The 19,444-nt window shown below is 43.4% G+C and overlaps 2 protein-coding genes across 6 annotated transcripts in view; both read right to left on the bottom strand.

Moving 5' to 3' along the window:
* SYNJ2BP (synaptojanin 2 binding protein) overlaps window positions 1-19,444 on the bottom strand; it is a 106,457-nt gene that overhangs the window by 19,461 nt on the left and 67,552 nt on the right. For all 5 annotated transcript variants that reach the window (XR_011337537.1, XR_011337539.1, XR_011337538.1 and 2 more), the window contains 3 exons: window positions 15,532-15,604; window positions 14,115-14,208; window positions 12,927-13,068 (listed from right to left, as the gene is read on the bottom strand). Coding sequence is in view for 1 of the 5 variants with exons in the window: in XM_069858314.1 (XP_069714415.1) it covers window positions 12,927-13,068; window positions 14,115-14,208; window positions 15,532-15,604 (309 nt within the window). In the remaining 4 variants the exon portion in view is untranslated. The remainder of the gene's footprint in view (window positions 1-12,926; window positions 13,069-14,114; window positions 14,209-15,531; window positions 15,605-19,444) is intronic.
* The window catches only part of SLC8A3 (solute carrier family 8 member A3), a 275,261-nt gene that overhangs the window by 215,091 nt on the left and 40,726 nt on the right, over window positions 1-19,444 (bottom strand). The gene's annotated exons all lie outside the window — the stretch shown is intronic.

Below are 19,444 nucleotides of genomic sequence, written 5' to 3'. Positions count from 1 at the left end.
TTGACAAACAACTGGAGTTTTCTCTTTTGAAAGGGGTAAACTTCTCTGTGATGGGTCACATACTTGTCCAGTCAGAGTCAGTAAATAAATAATTAACTGTTACGAGTTACAAATTGCTAGTCCTGACCATCATATCAAATTGCTCTGCTACAATCCCTTCATAACATTGAACATATCTGTAGTGGAGCCTGAGCTTGACATTGGACAAGAAAGTAGCTGAGGCTTTTGCTGTGTAGCTGGCCAGGGAAGGTACTTTAAAGAAACACACATAGAAGGGTTAAACCTATGTGAGATATAAATCCGAAATGTAAGCTCAGGGTCTAGTTATAGCTTATCTGAGTCAGGTAAGTGTTTGGGATGGGAAATCCTGCAGAGTTCATGAGAGGCTGGACTACTAGCAGTCTGAACACCTCAGCCAATGCAGGGCTTCCCTAAGTTTTGCAAACCTCCTGTGAACTGTGCCCAGCTGTCATTGTCAAGCATAGCACTTCCTCATCTTTTTCGCGCTGTCAGGTCCCTGAAAATGTGAGTTGTTCTCAGCTCACAGAGGCAGCCAGTCCCTGCCACAGACTGGAATCCAGCTTTTGGGACAGAGAGCACAGCTTCTGATTGCCCACGGAGAGACAAGTCCCTGTTTCAGGCAAAACCTTCAGCGGACACTGCAGGTACTTGCAGCTTCCACTGAGCGGCACCTCGTGATAGAGCGCCAAGTCTCCATACCTGCAGCTTCTTCTGGGAACTCTGCATAAGAGCTGCAAATGACCCAGCTGGCATCTGCAGAGTCAAGTGGAAACAGCAGTTCAGACATCTGTGGCTGAAGCCAAACACACGGGAAAAATGGGACCTGACAGTTCGGGTGCTATTTCTAGGCAGCTGTCAAATCCACACCAAGATTTCAACTTATCAAGAAACAGCCATATAGGGATGCAAAAGGATCCTCTAAGCATCTTCAGCTGTCTCATTTTGCACTAAACAGTCACTGAATAAACTGTACGAGCTGCCCTGGGAGTAAGGACTGTACCCCATCACTCTTCTCCTAAGTGCCCCAAGAACTAGGCATCACTGATCATCAAGGCCTTAACACCTCCCTGTAAAGCTTTATTGTGGGCAAGGGAACAGCCTAGCAGTTGGGAAACATGGGTTTAAATGCCATCCAGCAATGGAAGAAGCTCAGTTTTCTGCTTTCTAGAGGGTAGTGTTACTGATGTGCTGCATTTTGTGAAGGCTTTGGATATAGGGTCATATGGTAGACATTATCTGAGATGGTCTATGAGACTGAGCCCCTTTCAAAATAAAGTGAAGAGGTGATTAGTTGTAGATAAAGCTTTTGAATGCAATAGGTTCTGTGTTGTGCTAGATGACGCAACTAGGGCAATTCAGGCGATGCACAGAAGTATAACTTGAGACACTTAAGAAATTTTTTTTAAGTGAGCCCTCCCAAAGGCACCATGTAGTGTTCCAATCCATGAAAATCAATATGAGCAGAGGAAACATTCCTTAAACAATGCATGCTAATTACTTCAATTCTTGTCTTTAAACTGAGGCTTGGAGTGCTCAGCACTGAACATCTGTGACACCACCCACTGCCACTTCCACTTAGCAGCCTTGCTGAAAATGAGGTGGCATCCACATGGGGCATGTATGCATTTAAGCTATTGTACCATATTCCCCTTGGTGTGTCTTAGAGAATACAGAGGGCTTTTACTGGTGCCTGAGGACTCTAAAACACACCCCATAGCACTTTAAGATCAAAGCCTTTAAAACCCAAGGGAAATCTTTTCAGTGTTTGCATGAGCTGGCTCCTACGAGGCCTAGACAATACAGATAAGCATAGATGATGCTTATCAGAATTTCAGAATAAGGCCATTAGATACAAACTGGAACATCTGCACAGGCAAAGCTTGTAGACTCTACTAGGGCAGTCAAAAAATATACATAGAAAGAGAAGCATGGCAACACAATGAAATTAGTGCTTGCACACATCTGGAACAAATTGTTAACCCACAACACAGGAACTCCTTTTTAACCACCTTGCAAAAACTAAACTCTTAGTATAAGTGCTCCGTGCTGGCAGAAATAAGGAAATCTAAGTGCATCAGCGAGGGACATATTTCTAGCTCTGCACTCCTGATCAGCTGATGCACATGGTGTTTACACTGAAAATAACATTCCTGAAAAAAGAACTGAGATGCAGCTTTTGCAACACACTTGAAGTACAGTTTCACCTTGGCAAAGCTGGCATGCTAGGATCAATTGCTTGAAACAGATTTATTGTATAGTTACTGTGTAAAAAAATGACAATTTCTAATCTAGGGAATATAGCTAGTCTGTGGAAATTAGCAGAACAGATGAGGTGACACTGGGCTGTGAAGCTGCATGCAATATGCATTCAGCAGAGCTAGGGATGGCCTGCATCTTGCAGAGGAAAGGGTATGACTTAGAAATTGTAGATGCAGTTGAACGAGCTCAGTAATAAGGTTGCATTCTAGGAGGTAGTATCCCAAGTCAAAAGGAGGAAGAAACTTTTAAATTCATTTAAGCCCACATTCTCCTATGCAATCCCTTTTTGTTCCACAGCAGACAGGGCACTGCTGCTCCTATGGGTCCTCTGTAGGACTGCAGGCTTTTCTCTCACGTAAAGCAGAGGAAGCATCTGCAGTGTCTGGCTGAGATTAGCCAGGAGTGACGAAAGGGGAAAACACTGAAAAGAGGGATGAATACCTAGACTCTTGCTCCCCTTACAATGCTAGTTGGAACATGTCAGTTACCTCTGTGGTTCTGTGGTGGAAGAACAGAGCTAGTTCTATGCAGGAGTCTGCATGCAGAGAGATGCCAACAACAGAGATAATGGAGTAGATAGCTCTGGCTTATAACACATCAGCACTCAAGGCACTGTTTCAGCTTCACTGGCCAGGCTATACTGGTGGAGAGCTATACCATGGTAGCTGCAAATGTGACATCTTGATGAACCATGTTCAGAGCTGAATTATGAGCAGCATCGCTGATTAGTTATGCACCAACACTGGAGTATGACAATATCCTCTTTGAGCATGAAGATCCTTGTAACCACCACTTACACATACATCAAGCAGCTGCAGGATGCCGAGGTAGGCAGCAAGTGGCCTCATAACAGATGACCATTTGGGGAATACTAAATATAATTAAGTCTGCGCTTTTTAGTGACATTTAAAATAATGACTCCCCCACCAAATGGGTGAGCAATTGCAATTCATTCTTATCATCATGATGACATGAAAAGGAACTGCCTTCTCATAGCAGGTGCTGTTTCGAGACCAGTGGGTAAGAACAGCTGTTGCCTAACAGGGACACGCTTTCCGGCATTATGCATATGCTGAACATGACCACATCAATCCATACTCATAGAGGGATGGACATCAAGAGCATCTACTTTTTTGCTGAATAGCTAACCAAGAAAATCCTGTGTTTCAGTCGCAAGCCCTATTTCCTTAGACTAGTGAGTAGCAGGCTACAGCAGATGGAGATAAAATAGAAGAGACAATACAGGAACTCATAAGAACAGGGAAAGACCTTCTGTCTGGCAGTGTTGGCAGGGCTCCTAAGTAAAAGCTTCCAGTCTCAAAAGCCTATCAACACACTTAGACAGCTCATTCACACTACGACACTTTTCATTTATCAACAGGCAGTGGTGAAATGGACAGGGATTTTCCTTGCCATCTTCATTTGTGGAAAGGAGGCATATGTTCCAGACATTTGCACACACAAAGACTCAAAGGCTTCATGATGGTATGGCTAGAGATGAGTTCACCAGACAGTATAAACCGATTTAGCACCAAGGTATTGTGCTTACTTATAACAGTTAAGGGGGTTTGGTTTGGTAAGGCAGATGCAAAAAGCAGATAAAATAAAATAGATGGTACAAAATACTAATATTTACATCAGCCCCAGAGAGCTTAAGGTCTTGGGTTTGGGTTTTTTTTTCAAATTTACTCTTAAAATATCTTCACATTTAATTGTTTTGGCTAGATAGATCACATCAAAGGGAAAACCTGAAATAACCGCAGAACCACATGTGGAAAAATCAGACCTATTTCAGAAAATTGAAATGACATGCTGAAAGCTTGCCATCTGGGGAGGTGCATGTGATTTCTCTTTCAAATTACTTGCCACCTCATACTATTCCCTGGCACAAGTAGATAGGAAAAACAAGAGGGGCAAAGAGCTGAAAGGTGCACATAAGAATTATCCCACTAATCATTTTTTTCTGGGCTAGAGAACCCATTTAGGATAGAAAGGCTGGAAAGGTTAATGATGGGAAAATAATTTTATACTTTTATAGTGGCCTTCATTCTAAAGGCTTCCCAAATACTTCATAAATTTCAACTAATATACAATCTACACCTAGAAATCTCATTTTGCCACTGCAGAGAAGCCACATCTGGAATACAATATAGTAATTTATTAACTGTGTGCAGTGAAAATTGTGCATAGTCATGGGCAGAAACAAGAGAAAAAATTACTTCCATCTGAAACTACGAGGATAATTTATGGGTGCAGGATGTCTTTATTAACAAGCTGCTTTTAAACTTACATAGCAGTTAAAATCCAGAAAACAAACACAGCCTGTTCCCCATAGAGCTAACAACATTCAAAAGCTGCTGCAGTGAAGCAAGTCTTTTCCATCAGTGTCACTAACAACTGGCTCAGACACCAGGAAATACAGCTTTGCTAATATTCTTTCATGCCCTGTGGTTATTGTATTTGTTTGTTCATTTCATTCTCTTCTTCTGTCGCTTGGGAGCATTGTGTCCCCTGCCATTAAAAGAATTGCACGTAGGCTTTTGCCAACCAACACACCTATCTCCTCCTCTACAACAGAGGCAACTGAAAAGCAATTGTTGAATAAGGAAAACATGGGTATTACTTGTATACTTAGGAACTGCTGAAGACTGGTTTATAAAAGCTTCTGCTGATTTTGACTGTGACTGTCATGCCAGCTGAAGCTCCCTTCTCTGGTGTTTAATACTTTCTCTCTGATAGCTTTCAAGCTAAGGAGAGCTTCCTAGTTTTTTTAATGACATTATGATAAGAGCTCACATGTGCCTAAGGATGAACCTGAAAAACTTTAGGTTTGATTCACTGATGATTAAAAAACTCCCCCTATTTGGTCCTTAATTCAGCAAACATGCCTTTTTCAGAAAATTTACTGAAAGTCAGGCTCCACTGAGGAAAGTAGGATTCTGATGTAAGTTTGTTATATGTTGTCAGCTTTATCATGGTTGAAAAAGGACTGGTGAATAGCCACAGAGAAAAGAATAGGTACTGGGTACCATCTCCTGTCACTTCAGTACAGCTCCGCATCCTCTACCAGTAAAGTAAGATCTCTTTGTTCAACCAAAGCTCCAACCATATTGACAAAGGACAACCAAGACAGCCACACCATCAGGGAAGAGAGGTGAATATTTCCTGATGTCACGCTGATACACAAGACAAAGCCTCTCTCTGCTACTGTGAGAACAGATTTGTACCAACAGTACAAAGGAAAGGGAGCATTCAGCCTAGAAGAGACCCACACGTAAGCAAGCCTCATTGCACCAAGATCATCCTCTGCCTCCCAAGGAGACTCAGATTTTGTGTCTTCACCAAGCATTTCCATCCAATCTGGCATGCAGGTTTAGTAATATCACTATGGTGTCAGCATCAATAGTGGGTATGCCAGATGCCTGTTTCAGTACTCTGTAACCATCAGGTTGCAGGAATCACTGGGCAGAGTCTATCTGTTGGAGACTATCCGTTTAGGTTGATTTGAGAGAGTCCTGCTGTCTTCAGGGCAGTGGGAGTTACTTACCTCCTAGGTTGAGTATTGCAGCACTGCAGATCTAAGCATCTGGCTGCAAAGCATTTGAGTGTGGCAAGGTCCATAATCCCTATCCTGTACAGCCAGATTTATCTAGGATGCTAAAGAATTTTCCTAGGCTGACCTAAGCCACCTCTGATTTTTGGGAGACTTTCTTCCCCTCCTGTGTCAATAATGAATGGGACAAGCTCACTTCGTTAACCTCCAGGTCTGTTTTCCAATGCCCCTCCAGCCCAAGAACAAGACTTCCAATTCCCCGAGATATTTTTTCTCTCCATGGAAACTTTTACAAATTCTACAACTTCAAAATGAACTTCTAAAATCACAATCATACAAATTCTGACTTAGGCCTCTCTCTTCTCATGCTGAAATATGTTATCTCCCTGTTTATGCAAATAATTAAAGTAGGACAGTTCCCACAGGAGAGGTAGAGGGACTTCCTGCTTCAGAACATCTTGTGTCTGATATTCAGGGAGAATTTTTGCTGAAAACATAAAATAAATAAACATAAATAAACCTCTAGTCCAACTTGCTCTCCCATACCTCAGCAAGCTTTTCTCTGTCCAGGAAAGATCTCAGATACTTGCAGATGAGTATGTCTCACCAGCTAAAAGTTCTGTTTGAGCCCACAAAATGATGTAGCAAAATTTTTTATAAAACTGTCAGAGCCCTCTAAAGAGCACTGCTTTTGATGACTAGGTTTACTCTGAAAATCCTAGTTCAGCTCTAACAATTAATTAAAATTTTAGCCATTTACCAAGATAATATCTCCAAGCACTGTCCTCTGGATCTATTCCTTTGGATCAAGAAATGCTGAGAAATAAGGAAACAGATTGTTTAATATTTAAAGGAAGAAAGTGGTGAAAAGAATCAGTGGGTACAAAAGGAAGCTGGATAATGAGATACCAATCTGTTTTCCTCAAGGGTTTTTAATCCCTCAAATCCAAATGACCTTAAAGAACCTTCTGAAGAATGATTTCATGTGGATGTGAACCCTGTGCACTAACATCAGTGTTGGTTTTAGTCTTTTTTAATAGCTTTCTCTGGGTATAAGAGAAAGTCATAATAATTTAGAAAGCAAGTAGGGATACTTAACTATTCACCATCCCTCAGTCATGCAACTAAATTTTGCTTTCAGTGACTCTAGGGGCATTCATATCAGATCACTCAGGTTTTTCTGAGCCGCATTTGTGCAGGGGGCTACTGCATTCTCTGATCATATTTAAAAAAAATGCAAACTAGTCCTACTAGCACAGACTCAGGCTTCTTTTGCCTGCCTCCTCCTTAACGGGAGAAAAAAAAAATAAAGTAGGATAGTTCTAGAGCAGCTGCAAAACAGACAAGTAGCTCCAGGCTGGGAAACTGCTACAAAATACAAAGAGTTTTGACCTTTTCTGGTACTGAAGATAAATTACACATACAAATCAGACTGAAATTATTTCCCTTTCAGAACGATGGAGGAAAGACATGAGGAAAGAATAAAACCTGTCACTATTGTCCTCAGTTAAAGTTCCAGGATCAACAAGTTTTAAGGTGAATCATATCATTACCTCTCAATTAATTTCCTAATTATGATGAGCACCAACTTCATATCCTATCAAAAGGGTCCATAAGACCCACTGCCTTTATTGTGATTCCACCACTGGTAAGGTTATTGAGGAATAGAAGAGGCTGTCTTCCCTGGTGCTCAGAAGTCACATTTCTTTGATAGTTGTGTCCTATACCAAGGTGCTGAAGAGTTTTCTTAAACAGGGATCATTCCAGTTGCTTTGCAGTAATCACATAGATAAAGGGAGAAGGACTGTTTTCTTTGAGATATTCCCCTTCTCTTCTAGTTCTGGAGCTGATTCAGGGTGTTTTTCTCCCTTCCCATGGTGCTTTGCCCTGTTCTGAGACATGCTGTAGCAACTGTCATCACTCTGGTAAGAACACTGTTCCATAGCTTATCTTAGATCAGAATCTTCAGGAGCATTAACAATTGCTGGTGGGAAGTCAAATGAGTCATCTTCTGTTTATGAATGGGCTAAGAAGCAAAAGCTTTTTCAGAGTCTTTAATCTGTAGCAACATGGAGTGATCCTTATGTTGAATGCTGAGGAATATCACCAGACTGGAGAAGAACCTGGAAGCAGAAAACCTCCACCCCCCAACAATGCCCTAGTTATTTCTATCTTCTCTAAAGAAGCTGTCCTCAGGCACTGTATGCTCACTTTAAGCCTATACATCAGCAGGGCTTATATTCGAATATACCCGTATTTGAACCCCAAGCAGTCAGTCTTTCACCTTTACACATATTTGGGAGGATAAGCTGTGACAAAGTATACTTTTGCCTTGCCTAGTATCCGCCTTCCACAAGTCCAAATTGTATTGTACGCTTGCAGGACAATCATGAGACTTGGTCTTGTGCTGAAAAGAGCCCTCTGATAGCAATTTCACAATTCCCTGTTTCTACAGGCACCTACCCTTATCTCTGCCCAAATAACGGTCATGATGACAAGCTGTGCAACTGCATGTCTTTCTTAGCACCTCATGCAACACTTGCTAGTGTCCCACTGCTGCAGTAACAAGTGCTACTGGGACCTTAAACTCAGCCCAGGAACTACTTTGGCTTTTTCCTGAAAGCGTGAACACTTGCTCTTCCTTTATGTCTGCTTTACAGGAATTTGTAACTTCTGTCCTTTTGCTGTCTCACATCTCCTTGTTCTGAAAAGCCAGGAAATTCAACAAATCACATTGTGGAAAAAACTAATTATTTTAAGCCTTTCTTTTTTGTTTTAAAAAGTTTTTCTAATGTTAAAAAGCTGGTATTTTTTCTATCTGTCAGCATTTAACTAGCCTCTTTTATCAGCCAGGACGATTCATAAAGAATATATATATTTTTGCAATTCCTTCAAGAGCCATTTGAACATATTGCTGTAAGTATACACAAGAGGCTGTCAGGAATATAGTGAATTAACAACAGATAATGATACAGGAGGACTTTACATAATGTTGATGTGGTCCCAACTGAATTCCCCATCCATGCATAACCTTAGCAGAATGCCAAAATCCCTGCTGTGTGCCAGCAGTATTACCAGCCTGGAGTACTGACACGCAGAAAGGGACAGAAGCTCAAAGCAGGATGGGAAGTTTAGGCTGTGCTGCTGCTGACCTGACTGATTTTTCTTTGCAGAAATTGCAGTTGTCAGACCCCTCAAAGGATTTCCCATCCTCCTGGGTGTTTTTTTCAGACAGCATGGTACTGATACTACTTGATTTCTGGGACAGCCAAAATAAGCAACATGAAAGGAATAAGCTTCTTGTAGATAAATTGCTAATTCCAGTGTGATGAACCTATTAATTTTAACCCACAATTTCCTTAAGTGGTTTATAAATATAGGTACCATGGGACTATGTTGAAGTAGAAGAGTGACTGAGGCAACCCTAACTAGATTTTCGTTGTGTATATCAAGCTCCCTTCACCTTCCCACACTGATACAGATTGTGAGGGTGAAGGGAGACCGCAAAGGTGTATTAAGTGGTGTGTGCACCAGCTACCTTAAATTGAGTCTGGGCAGATGCATAGGTAGTGCATTTGATTTCTCTCTCATGACTACTCACCAGGAAGTTCTGCCCTGCTTTACATCAGAACTTCCTTCAAAACTGTAATGGCATGTGGCACTTGCTAGGCAGAGACTTATGCTCTTTGGTAGTTCTTTACTTCTTAAATAAACCAGTTCCCCAATAAAGAAAAATTTCTTAGGAAATCCACAGAAAGAGACTCCTGATCATGCAGCAAGTTCACTGAATCACTCAGTGAGAAAGCTGCCATGAAATGGCATTGGAGAAACTACTGCTGAAACCAGGGCATTCTCTATTTTCTTTACACAGAAGCTGCTTTGAGTAGAACCAGCCATGCCTCTTTGATCCAGTAGCTGCTCATTAGAAGTCCATAGGGAACTGGCAAAGTGGGGAGGAATCGAAGTCTTGAGCAAGTATGAATATGCTTGGCAGTCTGCAGCAGGGAGTAGGGAAAATTCAGAACTAAGTGCCAGCGGGGGAGTAACAAAGACCCTTGCAGCTTATGAGTGTTGCCAGGAACATCAGATAACTCAGAAGAGATGCCTGGCATTGTGGTGAAAGGATCAATGCCAGAGCAGCACACAGTTAAGCTGCAATAGCACTACAAAGGGGTTTTTTTCAGAGGTAGATAGCAGGTCAAAGGCATTCCTAATTGTTGAACAGAGTTTGTCTGCTTGTGCTGGACTTGGCACGGTCCTGGGGTTTTTCAAGATGCATGGCCAAATGGCACGGTCATGATCATAGGTCTGGACATGCCCCCAACTGTTAGCAGTCAGCCTGCATCATCTACTTACACCACAAAATGTACAGCTGTTAAAGATAACAGTTTCCAGTTATCACGGTGAAACCTGAGGCATCATAGTATTAAGTATGAATTTGACAGAAAAATCATTCCTAAACAGATGTAGAGAGAGTATTTTTTTGATTTGTGTTCTATTTGCTGAGAAAACACTGGTAAAGAACAAGAGAACAAAAACTTTGAAAGTGAAGTTCCTCTCCTGTGGCTTCAGCAGTCCACCTGAGGATGAGGAACCTGGCTTACAAGTCTTGGAAGCTGGACAAACAGATGTTGTCTCATGGTGTGATTCTGAGAAGCTGATCTGGGAGGGAGAGCCAGCCTTATACCTCCTTCCCGTTCCCTCTGCAAAATCATGACCTCAGTCAGCAGGACTGATAATATGCAGCAGGACTGCATAGATACAGCCACATGCTGCATCTGTCTGCAGACCACGTCACCAGATGGTATCTTCCCAACCCATGGGCCAGCCACAGGGGCAACATCTGTATGGATTCTAATTAGCAAACCCAAGCTACCTTGCACATGGCTGTACAGCCAGATCTCAAGGCCTGCCAAACAGATTTAGTAAACACGTATTGACTCATACATCACCACAGAGCTATAAAAGCTCTGGTTTTTCATGCTGATGCAGAACAATACAATCCATAAACCAGATAATTAACCTTGGCAGATAAGAGAGATGTCCTCAAAAGACTTCAGAGCCCTTTTCAAATGAACAAAGCAATCCAGCATACAAGGAGAGATACTTAGGCACAAAGAAGGGATGTGACTTGCCTGGAATTACCCACTGAGGCTCTGAACAACCATCTCCTGAACTCACCACAACTGCTTATGTCCATGAGCAGAAAGGCCTAAACAGCTGTAGGGAGAGGAGCTAGTCATTCCCTCTCTCACCCTGACCCCTCTCTGTGATGAAAGGGCATTGTGGTACTGGTAGCATCACCTTCTGGATGGGCTACAGCAATACAGAGACCAAGAATTTATACTCACTTAAAATCCTTGACTGCTTTTCATGTGGCCTGAGCTAAATCCTGGCTCCAGTAAAAAATTTTGTTCTACATCTTTTCTTTTAATTCTTTGAATACCTTTTTCCAGTTTCCTGTCTTTAACTCCCACATAATATGTCAATTCATAAATAGATGCTAATTATTACTATTATTGCTGCTTCACAGATGAAAGACTGAAAGAATAGGCATTACAAACACTGAAGAGACTAATCTCAGGATTGGGTTTAGGGCATGAATATCATTTCTGTTTTCTGCCCTCTATGGTGACACATATGTACATGGTCTTGAAAGCCAGTCATCATGTAGTCAGCATGTTCTGCATACTATCAGGCTGTACCTTGCAGCTCTACAAGATAGGCCGTAATGCATTGATTTTTGGTTTACTTAGTTTTAATGGGAAAAAATAAAGCACTAAGGCTGTAAAGTTAAACAAGCATTCAGCTATTGGGAAATGAGAACAGAACTGTCATTGCTTTCAGTTCAAGCAAGTATTGCCTCAACAGATTTTAAGCAGTCTTTCATCTAAGTGATCAGAAGTATCCCAAGGTAACATGTGCCACTTCTTACCTATCTCCAAAGCACAGTCATTGCCAAGTTACCATGTTTACCAGAAAGAATGTAAACATCTGTCATAAGGCAGGCACATGTATTTCTATATTGCTGACTGAGGCACATTGAATGGCTAGGATTTTTGCTTAGTGTCTTAACACTAACTATTTCTTTAGGAATTTCAGCTCCGATTTTCTGTCTTGATGCTAGAGACCATCCAGGGCCTTGGCCTGAAGTGCTCCTTCTCTGGTTTTGCATTTGTAATACTTTAGATAGGGACCATAAACATAGGCATGTGCGAAGAGCAACAGCAAAAAAAAATCCTGCTTGCCTATGAAGAGTTTATTTAAACTGACCTAAATTCTGAGTAAATTCTGCTTCTGGGAGCAGAAGTGTCAGAACTAGCCATTTAGGCTTTAGTTTTATTATCTGGACAGATTATGGGGCAGTGAAGAAGCACATACAATGCACTGAGAAAGCTCTTGCAGGAAAACTGAACCCTGAATTCCACTCCTGTAAAGATGTTCACTGGAGGTTTAAAACCATTACATATTGTCCTGTTGCTACAGGCTCTGACAAAATGTTTTTCCCCATCTTTCTTAGAAGCCCCTTCTCTTCATAGGGGTGGTGTTCCAGGCCTTTGTGGCCCTCCTCTGGACCCACTCCAATAGGTCCGTGTCTCTCCTGTACTGAGAGCTCCAGAGCTGGTCACAGTATTCAAAGTGTGATCTCATCAGAGCAGAGTAGAGGGGCAGAATCATACCCACTTCCTGAATACTGCACATTTTTATTTGCAGAACACTGATAAGCCATTTTTATTCCTCTGCAGATCATGTAGGGTTACTTGTGCTTGTTATTAAAATGATGCACACATGCATGCTATCCAGGTCTATCCTTGCAGTTTCTGCTCAGTGCCTATTCAGGGAACCAAAATGCAGGTACTCCTAATTTTCCACACAGTTCAGACCAAATGTGATAAACCTGCTGCATCTCCACCTCCTGATCCCATCCCTTGCAACAGTGGAGGACTTCCAAAAACATTAGGGGCAGATATAGAAGAATTGGCTATCGGCTCTGGCCTGGCAAGCTGTGCTGATGCAGTTCCCTTTCTGTAAGCACTACTACAGTTCTGAAGCAGCAAAAAATAATAATAATGAAAAATATGGCTGTGCCCACCTCAGCTAAAGCAGCAGAGAAGTGATTACAGTTCTTGTGCATCAGGTGGTACGCATTGCCTTTATACTCCTTGCCCAGCTCTTCCATAATCTTATCTGCATCATCTTCTGTGAAGTCTGTAGTGCCCAAGGCAATAGATTCTCTAGTTAAAAAGAAAACACACAACAGGAAACACAGAAAGATACAGTGAAGAGTGCAATACATATCCAGGGAAAAGGATATTATGAGGCATCGGCAAGAAGGACAGGCTTAGAACATGGACATGCATATCTGGGGCTATCAGAGCCTCTCACTGCCAAATGGCATAGTGGTATCCTCAGCTTATCCACAAAGCAGGTTACAGTACAGGCAACAGCCCCAAGACTTTCCTGCTCACACCAGGGAAGTCTCAATTCTGGGGGTCTTCTCCCACTCTGCCCATCGTCCCACAATGGAAATTTCCAGTAGGACAAAGGAGATGGGTTTTTTTCATGATTGTGAGGGTTTCCATGGGGTGGGCCAGGAAGGAGCAGACTGAAAACTTTATACAGAAACTTATTGCTTCTCCCAATATTCACATAATAGCATTCATTATTCTAAAAGTCACCAGCAACTCTCAACGTAAACTGGTGGTCTGGAAGGACAAACCCCACTTCGCATGGGCGGTTCCTTGATCCACATCCTCGCAGTCTGAGCACTTTGAACAACACATTAATGCAGCATCCTCTCAGGCTTGTCTAGCAGCAGGCCTGTCCTTTGTGACAGAGTGGCAATAAACACAAGACATGACTTCCGATGCTGTGTGCAATATTCATAGAGAGGTGATACTCATGAAAAATGTTTTGCGTTTCTCACTCTGCCTTTGTAACACACAGTCATTCCCATTCTTGCTGACAGGTGAAACAGGGAGCACAGAAATCAAATAAATGGGAAAAGAGTGCTGCATTCATTTGTAAGTATGCTTTTAAACCCTTATAAACACAGTTAAGCACTGTTTCCTGTACACGTTTAGGTGTACATGCTCTTTTATTGACCTCCAAACCCCTGCAGGGCTGCCTTTGAACCAGGATCATGTAAAAGATGTAATGGGGATGCTTATGAGAAGAGGGAAAGGGGGACCAGAGGAGAGGAATTCTCTGCTTCGTCTATACTGATGGCTAAGGAGGGGAGACAGGAAAGGTAGCAGGAAAGGTAGAAAAGGTCCCTTACTTGAATTTAAAGGTCTCGCCAAGTTCTCCTGCACTGCCAGGTGTGATCTCGAAAATCCCACTGAAAGGGTAGGGATGCCCTCCATAGGCAAACTCTGACAAAGAAAGAAACAGACTGTGAGTAATTGAATGAACACAATGTCAGGAAAACATCTATGGCAGCTGTCTGTGCAGCTCAGCATCAGCACCAGGGGCTGGACTATTGCCAACATCAGTTTCAAACAGAGTCTAAAAGCCATTCAACCAAAGTATTAAAGTCCGGTTACCTGTCAGCCTGAGGATGCCCCCACAGCCTCTCTCCTTGCTAGCACTTATGCTTTCCCATGGTGCCAGGAAAACTCTCTGAGGCTGTCTCTGTGCCCACCCACATGACTTCCTTTCAGTGGAAAGTTCTGTGGTGGAGGCACCTAGAAACACTACAAGAGACTGGTGGTGGTGGTATTGAGCTGGAAGAAGTCTTTTCCAGAGTAGGGAGAAAACAAGTCGTCTTCTTCTTCCAAAGGGATTTACAGGCAGTGACTGGGAATTCTTTGCAGAAGGCCAAGCTGATTGTGCTCCGCTGCCTCAAGCACACAAGCAGAGCCAGGGGGTCCCTCCATGTCATACAGGCCATTTTGCACAACCTGTAGCCTTCATCTCACATGGCCTCTGCACTCAAGCTGGAACAGGGCACCCCACAAGGATTATCTGTTGCATGGCACTAGCTAAAAATACCATGAGTGAGATATCCCACATCATTCCCATTTAACACTGAAGGAGGAAATGGAGAGTCTGTGATGCTAGTCTGTCTTTCATTGCACTACAGCTTTTTTTCCCAAATCCCTTGACAGCTCATTTCGCAATGGGTCCTTGAATCAGTTTCAACTCCATCCAGACTAATTCAAGTCTTATAAGACATTTTCTTTTTCTTGTAACTGTACTATTTAAAAAAACTGTTTCTAAGATCTGGAAATCCGGATTCCAAGATTTCTAGGCTGTAGACATTCATAAAGAGTTACTGCAAAATGCATTTACTCTTACACAGAATTAGCACAAACATACATGAGCAGTTCTTAAGACAACCACTGATCTGCCTCTCTTTCTCCTCCTCCACTTCTCCCCTTCTCTCTCCCCTTCCTTCACTACAGAATGGCTTTCCACATTGCTTTGTCCCTCCTATCTGCCATTATGCTACATACTTGTACAATCTATAGAGGCTGCAGTTACATGCTGAAAATAAGAAAGACTATGTGATTCTTGACAGAATTGCACAAGTTCCTGGCAGAGCCCACAACAGACTCTAAGAAGAGAACTAGATGAGTTCTTCACTCCTGAAAACATCCCTTGCCAAAAGCTGTGTTTGTGGTGCTTTTCCACAGCAGACTAGCCATACAGTTGTCCCCATGTTCTGCAGGTAGTGAATAGGAAGTTCTTCATACCTCTGCCGTAGATCTCGATGCCAGAGTGGAAGACACCAATCCCCAAGGTGGAGGTGTATTCATTTATCCAGTACTAGAGTAAAACAAAAGCCATATTTGGAAGCATTAGTGGGAAAGAAACACACTATCTTGGTCTAGGATATATCCCCCACCTCCTGTCCTTGGGGCTAATTCTCTTAAGGACAAGAGGGATTTTGAAATTATCTTGAGACAAGCAAATTGAAACTCTTTACAGACCAACGGAAGTGGGCACTGTGTTCACACAACTGACTGGGATTATGTCTTAAAAAAAATGCTCATCTAATCCTTTCTACATAAGGCATTTACCCATAGTCCCTGATGTAACTGGACCAGAACATGCATAAATCCAGGGGCTACAGGATGTGTGATTATTTATCTGTCTTCTCACTTAAATAGCTGACACTGAGACAGTTTTACCAATTCACTTGTCTTATCTGATCTTCAAAATCTTGAGCTAAAGAATCCCCAGATATTTTCTGCATACCATTGTATGTCACCTCTCAATCTACTTTTTGTTAAGTTCTTTTTACACAATGAGATCTTGGAGACAGAGATGCATTCCACCCGTAGGTCAGAGGAGCACCATTTAGTAGTTATCTATATGACACTGGTAACTGATTTACAGAAAAAAAAAAAGCTCCTAGCATACCAGTGAACAGTTTGTTTAGAGTTCACTATACTTATAGTGAACACTATACTATCAAACATCGTTTCCAGAAGGGACAATGGCTTGCTGCTCCACTATCAGGTCCAAGATGACCACAACTCTACTCAAGTCAAAGACAAATTTTCAGGAGGAGCTGTTAAGTGACTTCATTGCTCTGGAGTTCAGCACTCCCCTGGTACATTTAGAGCAGATGAAGACTGCAGTCCAGTGCATGCAAGCAACACTCCTCCATGAAGCACTGCCCACTGTTTCCACCATACCATGAAGGGCAGTGCAGACACCCAAACAGGTCCCAGCTGAACTAATTCTGGAGCAGAAAGCTGTATGGCCATGCCAGGGCAATGCTGCATTGGAGATAATTAGCTGCTGAGTAGCAGTATTTATTAGGTTAGCTGCGTATCTGTGCTGCTACAAAAATTGTGTTTCCAGGCAATGGGTGGAACTGCTCCTGCCTGCTAAATTTACAACTCATTTATGACTACTGTGCAGTGAAGATGCATCTCTAGTAACTCAGGGCAACCGAATTCTTATTTTAAACAAGCACTACAAGAAAAGTGAATGCTGTACACTTGTCCCCATGCAATGACATGACAAGTTCATTCGGCTAAAATTCTCCTTTGGCTGTGGTAGCTGCTTCTGCTGGAGCCAGAATAAGCTGCACCTTTTGTGGTGCCTGGTGTCACTGAATTGCCAAGGTATGAGTGAGAATCCCTCTGCTGTCAGGTAACCAGAGACCTGGCATAGTCCATCTACTTTCTTCACACTGCGTCCTTATGTAGTTTTGAATACTGCACTAGCTCGGTAAATCACCTAGAAATGCTTTCTGGGAGACCACTGCTGCTGTGGAAAAACACAGTAGCTTTGATATTAAATGTGCAGTCCCAAGCTTGGCTTAATGCGTAGCCAGTCTTGATACCTTAAACCATATCACACAAAATGCTTGCCTGTAGCAGTACAGCAGTTTTCTTTCCCTCCAGAAAATGCGATAATGCTTCTTGTTCTTTGTGAGTTTTGGTATCACAAATTAAGTATTACTGCAGGAGGGCAGCAACCAACCTGACCCCATCTGGACATCTGCCCACTGCTCTTTTCAGACCTTGTATAACCTCCATTTAGCGCTTCACTTAACTTATGCAACCTCTTGTATTCAGGATATATCAGAGCATTGGACTGGAGCTAGGTCAGGTAGCTCTCAACCTCTGCCAGCTGAGACAGCGCATTAGCAGTGAACCCTCTATTGAACACCATGCCTGGTATTTAGGGACATGATGTGCCCTTGCCTTCTGCTGCACTTCTCCACAGTTCTCTGTAGCAGGAATATCCCTGCTCTGATGAGAGAGAATACCGAAATGGAGGCTGCATATGGGAGCCCATATGACACCAGCCACATCTGCTGGTAGGACATCATAGAATCATAGAATCATAGAATGACCAGGTTGGAAGAGACCCACCGGATCATCGAGTCCAACCATTCCTATCAAACACTAAACCATGCCCCTTAGTACCTCGTCCACCTGTGCCTTAAACACCTCCAGGGAAGGTGACTCAACCACCTCCCTGGGCAGCCTGTTCCAGTGCCCAATGACCCTTTCTGTGAAAAATTTTTTCCTAATGTCCAGCCTAAACCTCCCCTGGCGGAGCTTGAGGCCATTCCCTCTTGTCCTGTCCCCTGTCACCTGGGAGAAGAGGCCAGCACCCTCCTCTCTACAACCTCCTTTCAGGTAGTTGTAGAGAGCAATGAGGTCTCCCCTCAGCCTCCTCTTCTCCAGGCTAAACAACCCCAGCTCTCTCAGCCGCTCCTCATAAGACCTGTTCTCCAGCCCCTTCACCAGCTTTGTTGCTCTTCTCTGGACTCGTTCCAGAGCCTCAACATCCTTCTAGTGGTGAGGGGCCCAGAACTGAACACAGGATTCGAGGAGCGGTCTCACCAGTGCCGAGTACAGGGGCAGAATAACCTCCCTGGACCTGCTGGTCACGCCGTTTCTGATACAAGCCAAGATGCCATTGGCCTTCTTGGCCACCTGGGCACACTGCTGGCTCATGTACAGTCGCTGTCAACCAACACCCCCAGGTCCCTCTCCTCCAGGCAGCTTTCTAGACAGACTTCTCCTAGTCTGTAGCACTGCACAGGGTTGTTGTGCCCCAAGTGCAGGACCCGGCATTTGGCCTTGTTAAACCTCATGCCATTGGACTCTGCCCAGCGGTCCAGCCTGTTCAGATCCCTTTGCAGAGCCTCCCTAACCTTCAGCAGATCAACACTTCCACCAAGCTTAGCATCGTCCGCAAACTTGCTAAGGGTGCACTTGATGCCTTCATCCAGGTCATTGATAAAGACATTGAGCAGGGCTGGACCCAGCACTGAGCCCTGGGGAACCCCACTTGTCACTGGCCTCCAGCTGGATTTCACACCATTTACCACCACTCTCTGGGCCCGGCCATCCAACCAGTTTTCCACCCAGGAGAGTGTGCACCTGTCCAGGCCAGAGGCTGACAGTTTCTCAAGCAGAATGCTGTGAGAAACTGTGTCAAAGGCTTTACTGAAGTCCAGGAAGATACATCCACAGCCTTTCCCTCATCCAGCAGCCGAGTCACTTTGTCATAGAAGGCGATCAGGTTAGTTTGGCAAGACCTGCCTTTTGTGAACCCATGTTCACTGGGCCTGATCACCTGGTTCTCTTGCATGTGCTTCATGATAGCACTCAAGATCACCTGCTCCATGACTTTCCCTGGCACTGAGGTCAGACTGACAGGCCTGTAGTTTCCTGGGTCCTCCCTGCGACCCTTCTTGTAGATGGGCACAACATCAGCCAGCCTCCAGTCCAGTGGGACTTCCCCAGTCTTCCAGGACTGTTGGAAGATGATGGAAAGGGGTTTGGCCAGCACATCTGCCAGCTCCTTCAATACCCTTGGATGAATCCCATCCGGCCCCATAGACTTGTGGGTGTCTAGTCGGGCTAGCAAGGCTCTGACCACCTCCTCTTGGATCATGGGAGCCTCATTTTGCTCCTCTAGCTCCTGGGTTTGTACACAGACAGAACGACTTTCTTTACAATTAAAGACTGAGGCAAAGAAGGCATTAAGTACCTCGGCCTTTTCCACATCCCCTGTCACTGTTGTTCCTTCTGCGTCCAATAGGAACTGTATGGTCTCCCTAGTCCTCCTTTTATTATTTATATATTTTTTTGTTATCTTTCACAGACTTTGCCAATCTGATTTCTAGTTGAG

This window comes from Phaenicophaeus curvirostris, chromosome 5 (assembly GCF_032191515.1).
Source record: "Phaenicophaeus curvirostris isolate KB17595 chromosome 5, BPBGC_Pcur_1.0, whole genome shotgun sequence".
NCBI classification, from domain to species: Eukaryota; Metazoa; Chordata; class Aves; order Cuculiformes; family Cuculidae; genus Phaenicophaeus; species Phaenicophaeus curvirostris.
Note: the sequence above shows the minus strand (reverse complement) of the source record. Positions and strands in the feature narration are given on the sequence as shown.